Source organism: Thermobia domestica, chromosome 7 (genome assembly GCF_964235325.1).
Source record: "Thermobia domestica chromosome 7, izTheDome1.hap1.1, whole genome shotgun sequence".
Classification (NCBI taxonomy): Eukaryota; Metazoa; Arthropoda; class Insecta; order Zygentoma; family Lepismatidae; genus Thermobia; species Thermobia domestica.
Window position 1 is genome coordinate 235,805,033 of NC_137460.1, and position 10,668 is coordinate 235,815,700.

General features: G+C 34.4%; 1 protein-coding gene across 1 annotated transcript in view; it reads left to right on the plus strand.

Moving 5' to 3' along the window:
• The window catches only part of LOC145690761 (ras-like GTP-binding protein Rho1), a 31,051-nt gene extending 22,211 nt beyond the window's left edge, over nt 1-8,840 (plus strand). The window contains exon 5 of the mRNA XM_081765982.1: nt 6,353-8,840. Within this exon, the coding sequence (XP_081622108.1) occupies nt 6,353-6,391 (39 nt within the window). The 3' untranslated portion in view covers nt 6,392-8,840. The remainder of the gene's footprint in view (nt 1-6,352) is intronic.
• The last annotated feature ends 1,828 nt before the right edge of the window (nt 8,841-10,668 follow it).

Consider the following 10,668-nt stretch of genomic DNA (forward strand, 5'->3'; position numbering starts at 1 on the left):
TGTATTTCAAAGAAATCAAGGCTAACTAAATTTATTAAAAATAAAATATTCATTTGATAACAAAACAATTACAAACCTGAAATCATCAAGAGTGTGATTATTCGTAAAGAACTTTAAAAAAAAATCATTGTATTAGGTACTGGAATTTTGCTGATGGTTATACTGAATATACTGGAATTTTGAAATTGAAACTCAGTAGACACCCTGTGCACCTTTGACACTTTGGGAAGAGGGGAATCGACATGCTTCCATTGCATGCTTATGGTTTTGGTCTCCGAATCATACCGATATATCCACGTTTCATCTGTGGTTACCAGCCTCCTGAAAATATCCTCCTCTTCGAACAGCGTCAACATCTGTTGGGAAAGCTCACGCGGCGCTTGCTTGCTCTATCCATCCTGCACTTTGGTTTTGGCACACCCTGTGAAAAAAAAAAAAAAAAAAAAAAATCATTAGAAGCTAATTTCCTTAACATCATGCATATAAGAACCAAACATAACACTGACAAAATTTCATCATCATAACTTCCTATATCATCGCAATAATTAAAGTATATAAGTTTAATGTTACTCATCTAACTTATAACTAAAGATCTTGTAATTATTATTTTTTAGGTATCATTTTTGTGAAATTTCGTTCCAACGTAATTTCGTTTTCATATATACATCGTTTGATTTGGCTGCACTGCACATTGTTCGGCGATTGGATATGGTGAATTTCCCGTAGAAGAAAATTTCACAAAAATAACTCCTAAAAGATAACGACAGGCTTTAGTTATTACTTAGTGCACTAACATTAAATTTGCATACTTTAAATGTTTTATAAATCATAAACATTTATATCTATCGGGATAAGTATTCAACCATTAGTATCGTAAATTAATATATTGTGTAGTATTCATTGTATACCACTATTGAGATTTTTTTGAAAAGGTGAAGACTTCAGGTAAAAACAGAAAAAACTAAGAAGCCTCGTGACCCTGACTAAAAGAACCCGAGCGAAGCACTTGACATATCAAAGAAATACAATTAGAAGGACATTACTTGGTGAATAGTGTATTGATTTTTGCGATCTTGTTTCTTATTATTTGTGTATATTTGTGAAGTTTGTTTCATTAATTTAAATGATGTACTGTTTCTTGTTTTTAGACTTACAAACTTCAGAGATATTACTACATAAAGATTCCTATAGACTATGTAATATAAGATTTGCAACAGACATTAAAGAGTAGTAAAGTAAAAAACAATATTTTACTACCAATGCATAATGATTTGAATCAACCTACATATTTCGGCATGAAATTTCGCGAAAACCATCATCAGAGCAAGTAAATTCGAAGTAAAACCTAAGTTATGATCATCAAATGGCTGACTTTTCCCAAACACTAAGTTCCATCCTCTGTCTGCGACTTCTGTAGTAGGCACACACACTAGCTTCTTAACATTTATTAAAACTTGTCTGTAAAATCGAGCAAACAAGATGATGATCAACGATCAAGGTTATCAGATTTTAACTAGAGTACTACCATTTCCAATCTTCAATAGCGTCGACCAGATTGTTTGTTACCGATTCCTGTCTTTGCCTAGTGCGTTTTTCTTTTATTTTTATTTTTAATATATAAATAATACGAACATTTCTTGGAATAAGTATTGCGAGCGAATTTTAATCAGAAGTATTTGTTGCAGTAACTCTTTGTGCTCAAATTATACACAACAAAAGCATTGAATGACAACCTTGGACATACATCGAAATCTGGCGTACGTTCTGTCCTTTTGTCTTTCCGTCTAAATTCTAGTCTCTTGTAAGATGCTAGTTTGTTCAGTGCGTCTGAAACTCAGCTAAATGATCAGAGAAAAATCTCGTTAATTTAATTTAATTTAAATGTTTTCCATAGATTATTTTCCCGTTCAACGTCAGTTATCAGCTAGTTTTGTAATAAAACATCATCTGTAATGTCATCTCATGATCGGTCTAGATTGCTTTGTCTGCATTTAAGGAAGGATTTGTCTGCATGCGTATGATAATTGTATATTCCATTTGTAATTTTGATCGATGCTGTTATTCAAACATTGGATGTAGTATTTATTTTCATATAAATGTTTCTTAGGCCGGAGGTTTAAATGTCGTTATCTTTGAAATCCCATATATGCTCCTTAGTTCTAGTTTTAACGTTCCTTGGTGTTATATAGTTGGTTACATTTGCACATAAACTGATAAATTTCAGACAGTGTATTTTTTCTCTGAAATAATTCTTGTAATATTAGTTTATCTTTGTGTGTTTGAGTAGTTTTAAGGTCGTTTCAGATTGTATCTCAGAAAGAGAGGGAAAAGTTTTAATCCTTGAAATATTTTCATGAACTAAGAGAAGTAGTAATTTTTTGTGTTTTGGAACTATTGTCTTTTAGTGCTAAAATTTGTGCTTGCATTTTAAAACAGTAATATCTTTTTTACTTTTTTAATTAAAAAAAAAAAAAACTGTTTCCATTTGTAAATTTTGTTCTGAAGTGGTTAATCTGTAGACCCGATCACAAAGCTTTCTCTATGTGTTAGGTTTAAAAATGAAGAAATGTGATACTTCGGTTCCCGAATAATCAGTGTAAATCAAACCACTTTAAAGAAATACAATCTGAAATGTAAAGAAGTCATTCCTTTATAGAAAATAAATAAATAAATAAATCTAGAATTCTATCAGATTATGTGCGAGAGGAAATGGTAGTATAACGAAAGTAAATGTATAAATAAATTAAAACCAAGATACATATGCAGAAGGAACTCCAAAGATCCTCAGAATTTGGTATTTCAAATACTTACAACGACTTGGCAACAATGCATCTTCGTAAATAACAGATGAATGCAGGAATTCCTTAAAAAGAAGTCACTCTGAATGTTGAATGTAGGTGACAACGACACTTTCTTTTGTTCCAACCAAGTAGTTTGATACATTCCCCGTCTACTTGCTGAATTTTAGTCAACATCTTAAAGAATGAAGAACATAAAGAATGTAGAAAGTATGTCAAATAATGTCTGCAAAATGCTCTGAAATAAGTTTATAGCTGTTTCAGGATCTTTTGTATAGAGTAGAAAACATATCTAACAATTATGACGTAATAAGTTGTAAAGAAGTTAACCTTTAGACGCCGAAGGATGCAACTGCTGCGTCAAGGCTTTAAATCTTAATAGTTCAGCCCCTAATTATGCTAGGAAGATAATTTTGGTATCAATGTGTTCCTGAAGGATGAAGCTTTCCGCCGATATGCATTTTATGTATGGGGGGGGGGATTACGGCGTAGAGGAGGGAGGGTAAAGTTCGTTTTTTTATGCATCAGGTTTTTGAGGGGCCATTCCGCCCCTTGAGGGTAATCATAAAAAAGTGGTATGTGAAGCAATGAAGTAGTCCACTACATGCCAATACCCTGCAAAAGTATTTGTTGCTTATATGGGAGAGGGGCAAAGTTAGCTAGTTTTTGACGTAAACTAATTTATTTTCTGGACTGTTCCATATAAGAGAAGATATCTTTTCACTGAATTAGTTTGGAAGCATTATTCTTGTTTCTGTAAGTTTTACGGACAATGATGAAAAGCTTTCCGACGATGTATGGATCATGGATCTGTGATAATTAGGGAGGTCGCCAGGGCCGATAACGTGAAGGTCTCCAACAGCCTTTCGAAAATGATATACAGGGCGTTTTTATAGGAATTTATTTCCGAATTTTTATCTCGCTTTGTATTGCAGCAATGGCTACCATTATTTATATATATATGTATATTTATATATTATTGTCACAAGTATATTGCGTACATATTAGTTTCATTTTATTAGTGTAGGGTGACTGTAGGAGTTGCCAGGCCCCCAAATTCCATTTATTTATTTTTTTATTTTCATGTTTTAGGATTTTTTGTTTCTTTTACGAATAGGGCGGGAATTCCAGAAGTGATATCTCGTTAGAATCAGAGTTCCATAAGCTTTCCAATGAGGTATCAATCATTACTCTGCAATAATTGGGGTCACCAAGGCTCGCAACGTGAGTCTACAATTTCGTTCAAATCCCTGACCGGTGTATAAAGATTAATAGCATTTCACACACTACCTGGCTCACTTTCTAAATTAATGTTGCTTTGCATTGTCTTCATTAAAAAAAATAAATAAATAAATAAATAAAAATAAAAAAGTAGTTAAGACCGTTAGTCATCCATGTTTCTGAGTCCAGTTTATTCCGTCAGCTCGGAACTTCTAATCTTATCATCTGGTTTAATGTTAAGTTTAATGCATAAGTTCATCTTTGTTGTGATACAATGTCTTTTAAAAATGTGGATTTTGCCTGTATTGGTAAAATTAATGACTATTAATACTGTAAATACTTAAGCCTTTCTTTGTTTCTTTCTTTACTATTGCTATTTCAGCGACCGCCTTGTCGATTTCTTCAATACTTTTTTTTTTTATATATATATATATATATATATATAAGGAATTTTACGTTGCTGCGAGAATCTCATTGCTGTAACATTTCCTGCACTGTAGATAAGTAACAGTTACCCCTTTATTCACTCTAACTTTACTTCTTTGTATTTAAAAGAATAAACTGAAAGGTTAATAATGTAGTGATCCTGGATTTTTGTCATCCTTCACTTGCACAGCCTCCTTTTTACAGCAAACTCAGAGATGAGAGCTGGTTTATTTAAGCTGTACACTATAAAACTTTTAGGCTTACCTGTCATCTGAGAGTTTGAACCCAACGAAAAGGAGGCAACACAAGTGAAGAACGACAGAAAACTAAAGAGTGAAGGAATTGGTAGACTAGAAAAACTATGAGGATTGAAATGTATTTTTGAAATTTATTTCCAAACTTGGGTAGTATATGAGAATGAGAACTCCGTACAAAACAATTTAAATAAGGTTGGCATTCTGAATCCTTTGTACCCAATTTTCCGCAGATTATGTATCCCCCTGGGCATTAGGTCCTGTAGTTCGCGCAACTTGTTGGCTGAGAGATTTCCAAGTTTGCGTAGGGCAGCGAACTTTTTTTTGGCTCTGTGGGGACGCTCAGCATACATCTGTTTACTTAAGGCCTAAAATGCCTGTGTGGCCCGCGCTTGGGGTACATTAGTCGGGTTCTTTGCTTTCTTAACGAAGGAGATTCCTTCACTAGGAAGAAACTCGACAACATTCTTGACGTGGGGCGATGTAGCAAAACGTCTCTTCGGCATCCGATAAGAAAAGAGTCACTCTTGTTCAAACATTTCGAGAGGTACAGTTGGCTTTGATGGTGCCTTCAGATATAAAGGGCTCCGAAACTGTCCCCTCGCTGTCTATTGCTTGCCACACCTATAATTTCTTGAAGAACTTGCTCCGCCTCTTCGATTTTTCGTCGTATCATAGCGCAGCAGGAGCCAAGGCATGGAAATTCCTCCTTCCTAAAACTTCATCTGGCTCCCAAGTCACATAGGTCTCGTCAGCCACTACGAGGACTTTAAGGTTTTTTGGTAAACGTAACGACACCCTGTTTTCGCACGCTTCACCTGAACGTTGATGTACTTGGGTGAGTTTTCTTATGCCTTAATTCCCAACTTTTTCTGCTTTATAAACTACAGAATTGACTGCTTCAGCTTCAACTTGTGTGCAGCACGGCGAGTCGATATTGACGGATCCCTTTGAAACAACTTCCGCACTTTCGCCGTCATCTTCGATCCTGATTTCACGGCTGGACAACGACGTTTGTTTGCGGTAACTTCTCTGCTGGTTAGCGTTGAACTTTGAGATAATTCGGTATATCGTGCTTTTTGTAAGATCGTCGTCGCGAAAGTGAAGCAGTGTTTTGAACTTAACTTTTACCTGCTTCATTTTCGTAGTATGAAATGATGCGTTTTGCCTCCACTTCTTTCTGCTTTCGTGACATCATGAATATTGAAGTTTCAAACGGACAACTGTGGCCTAGAGGTAGACAGAAACACCGAGCATATCTGCTCGTGTTTACAGTTTGGTCAAATGGCATGCTGTTTCATTGTGTACATACGGCTTTCCAGTCTACCAATTTCTTGTTCACGATTTAGGATAATTACATCACAAACTTTTCAAAGAAGTAAAAATTCAAAGAAAGAAAATCGCTCTGACAATTTATTCTACAGTGCAGGAATGTTATCGGTAAATGTGATTCTTCAAGCAACAGAAAGTTCCTTTAAAAAAAAAAAAAAAGTAATAAATCGTACTGAAGCAAGTGACAAGGCAGTCGCTGAAATTTCTACGGTGGATGATCATGATGATCGATATGCATCCTGTGAGATAATTGAGTGAATTCAACACAAGTACTTCCATAGCTGAATATTTTGATACTAATGTTTTTGTTTTTATTTTCAGGTGAAGAAGAGAAAGAAAACTAAGTGCTGCTTGTTGTAAGTGGCATCTAGTAGTCCCTTAATTTGTGTTTTTTCGCGTAAAAGAGGAAGAAAAGAAGTTTGCTCTTTTTGGCTACACGCCTTAACGCTGGTAACATCCAGTATTTTTTGAGCTAGGTTTCTTGGTAATGAGGATAAGTACGGGCTTTGATGTATTTCTTATGGATGTAAAAAATCTTCTAATCCTCCAAACCTGTTTTCGTGTGGGTCTGCGTGAGTGTGTGTGCGTGTACGAATGAGCCATGTGGTCGCTATTCTTATCATCTGATTATTACCCTTCAACGTCATCTTTGCGGACATAATAATAACATTAATGGCCAATTTGAATGATTTTTAGTTGTTGTGGTTAACATTTAACAGAAGTGATGTGATTTCTTCGTTTTTCCATTGGGTGCTAAAAATAAATAATTGAAACTTAGTGTGAATTTGCCTGTAGACTTCTTTGCTTCCCTTCCGCTGAGATTTTTAAGTGCACAAAAGATTAAGAAGAAAAAGAGTGATAATCCCTATACTGCGATTATGCCAGTGCAGAAGTTGGCATAGCCAAAAAGGAACAAACAGCCATGGCAACGAATGGTATGTATCTAGAGAAGAGCTGAAGATTCTCATCTGAATTGCATATACAGATGGTTTATCTTCCAAGGAAGAGTTTGGCACTTTCTGGAAATTCGAAGGGCAAAATCATAATTTTACCGCCTTTGTAATGCAGAAACCACACAAGATATATATATGCTATATATATGTGTCAAAATGAGTGTTGTATGAAACCTAAACAAAATGTTTACAAATAACGACTGTTAGCTTGCCCTGGCATCAGTTAGCATATATGTTTCTTTTTTATCTTCCTTTCTTTAAAAACAATTTATTGGAAGTTGTCGTTTTTGATAATTTGGTTCGCAATTGACAGGCTTTGTTCTAGAAATATATATGCTGAAGTGAATACCAGGTATTATTGTAAAGAAATACTAAAGTTATTTACGTTAGCTTTAGAATTTTCTTCAGGTGTTAAATATATTATACATATATAATTATTTTTAATATTTCGCGGTTTTTCTGTCGATAGTAGCTTTGAGACTAACCTTCGCTACAGAAAGAAGAATAAAGTTGGTCTTTTGGAGATGATCGAATTTTTGATTCTTTTATCATTGGTGGGGAAATAAAACTTGATCCGGAATAATGCATATAATTTTCGTTTTAAGTGTGGTAAGCTGCTGCTGTTGGGTATAATTACTGTAATAGCAAATTTGAATAGAATAGTACTTCTTTTCAAGTAAATTTATTCCTTATTATTTCTGAGTCCTTATGTTCTGAGAACGAAGATACGTATTGTTTGTAATTCATCTGGTAAAGAACGAATCAGTTGGCTACGTTTCTTCTAAAACTGAAGGCAGTGGTTGGGAATTTGATAACATAAGCTCCGAAGCATAGAAAATGTGTAAAAGATTGAATAACGCAAATAAGGGAATAATTTCACGTAATAAGGCATGGATATTTGGATCAAATTGCAGAGTATTGGAATGAGCAACAATAATTGCCAAACTTAGGTTTGAGAGTTCTTAATTCAAAGAACCAACCTTAAGTAAAATTCCATCATGTAGAAACGTTTAGTTGACTGTAGTATAACTAGAAACACGCTACGTTTTTCCCGTACATAAGTGATGTTTTAATCGTAAACCCATCATACGATCATCTCCAAACACAATAAATTGTTGGTTTCAATTACTGCGGAAAATTACTAACACCGAGTGTAGTCAGTTCCGATGGATGCATATCTAAGACGTAAGAGAAATATATATATAAGTATAGAAAAAATACTATTAATATTATTATTATTATTATATTATTTGAGAGTGAATTTGTAGTAATTGTGTATAAGAAGCGCGAGTTTGATTCCTACCAGTTCAACTGTTTGATAAGGACTGGTTTATTATTTGTTATTTCGCAAAAGAAAAATCCATTTAAAAGAAACTGTTTCTAGACTCTCCCTTTGTGCTAATTACATGTTCAGGTGCTGGATAATGCAGAATATTGGTTATATGACAAAGTACATGGAAATATTCGCCCATTATTTTTTTGCACCTTTTTGTGTTCTATGAGTATATTATACTTTGAGCTTTGTGCTGTTTTAATTGTATTTAAAGCAAAGTGTTCATCTATCTATTTACATATATATATATATATATACTGCTCTGAATATGTGAGAGTGTAACGCCCCCATGTAGAAGAGATATCTGTTTTTTGTGGAATTGTAATGAAAGTGATTTCTTTTGCTATAGTTACTATTACAATAATTAAAAAAAGAAAAGAAAAGATTATATACTTAAGGAAAAAAGGATCCATTGTTTTCATGTATTTGATACGTGATTCACATGAATTTTATTAGACATCTTGTACGATGAGATGTTTTTCGCAGATACATGTCAGAATAAATAAAGACAGCTGTAATTATGGTTTCTTTTCTTTTTTTTCTTGATCAGTGCTTGTTCATTTTCAACGCTTGAGGGCAGATAGTGATGTTTCTAACATAATTTTTATTATTTCGTTACCCGAAAGTAAAGCACTAACGATCATGATTTTAGTAAAAAAGTGTCCACGCTTGGATAAAATTGCATCCTTTTATAAATAACCTGCGGATGGTGAATCCAATAAAATTGTTTTAAACACGTTAGTCTATAATTGTTACTAGAAAAAAATACTTCAAATTTTGGATGATTGAAGTACCGTTTATTTCAGTGGTAAATGTGTCTACTGGATCCTCTAATTGCTCTTTTATACTAATTTAAGAACATTGGATCCAACGGAACTACTTCCCGTCGACGGAGTTCTTGGAAAAGTGTTCTCATGGGATATAAACGTAAATACCCTAGATTTGAAGTCATTTTTCTCGTGACCCATAAGTTCAAAAGTAGTTTCATTGTAGGAGGCACAATGGTAGGTAGAGTGCTTTCCTCTAGTGAATGGTGTCCCTGATTCGATCCCCGACCAAGCAAGCTTGTCCGTGGATCTTCTCGGGGTATTCCAGTTTCCTTCCACAATATCTTTCCACCAATTCTTCCCTCATCATTCACGTGGCTTTTATCATCCGTCTCCCTTAGCCTAAAGGACATAAACGTGGAACGTTAAACTGAAAGATTTCATTTCATTTTCAATAGTTTCATTGAATTCAGTATCTTCCAAGTAGTATACAGCAATTAGAAATTTATCCATGCGTGACAATTCTACTAGTGACATGATCATTAGTTGTTTGTTGAGCATTGTCATTGATCCTTCTGTGCATGAGGTACCAAATCACACTTACTTATGCCATATTGTTTAGTTGTAGTAATTGTTTAGATATCAAATATCTGATTGTCCAGTTCTACCATTTGAAGAGTCATAACGCCCACTGTGTCCATATCAAGAATTGGCCTACTGTTCATAGTGAGTTCATCATATTATACTGTTGTAAGGTGAACTTTGAAACGGAACAGATGGAGTTCAACCCAGGAAACGCTCAATCGTGGCGATGCTGACCCTCTGTAGAAGCTCTTGCTTTTGAAGACAGAAAAATGGCATTGATCATTGATAAAGTTCGTCTTATGCAAGTGTGTATAAAAAGCGTCATCACTGTGGGTTACCCCGTCACCCACCCCATTTTCAGAACTAGACATGTAATTTCGGAACGGATATTAACTTAGTTTGGAGAGGAATTAAATTATCTGTACTAGGACTGGTGGTGCCTTGCCGCGTGATTTTTTCTAAGTTTCTTTAAAATAGGCACGTCGGCAACTACATTGAAGGGGAAAGAATAGTGAAACGTTCCCAACACAACTCGCTGTTTGAAATATTCAGCTTCTATTGTGTTACTTTATGTAATGGTACTTTCAGAACAAAATTGATACTTTGACAAGTACAGAAAATTGTTTGTTTTCCTTTCTTTTCTTTTTTTCTTTGTTTTCGACCCTCAAAAGTAGTAAAAAACCAGGGGAATTATTAGAGTGTTCGTTAGCTATCAAAGCAACTGAAGGATAACTATAGTTTTTCGATAGCCATGCCTGTTACGTTGTGGCTTTGTTAGTATTTGATTCCTTTGAATCTGGTTCAAATCCCATTGTGAGATTTTATTTTCCAAACCTTTCTTCTATTCTTGGATTACAGTTTTTGATTTTGATTTATTTTCTTTGTTTCTTGAAAAGAAGTCGTTTTAGAAAGTCACTAACTGAACACTGTTTTCGATGGTTTCCCCAAACACCTTGGAAACGAGTAATCTTAGCATCTAATGCATAACAATGAAGAAAT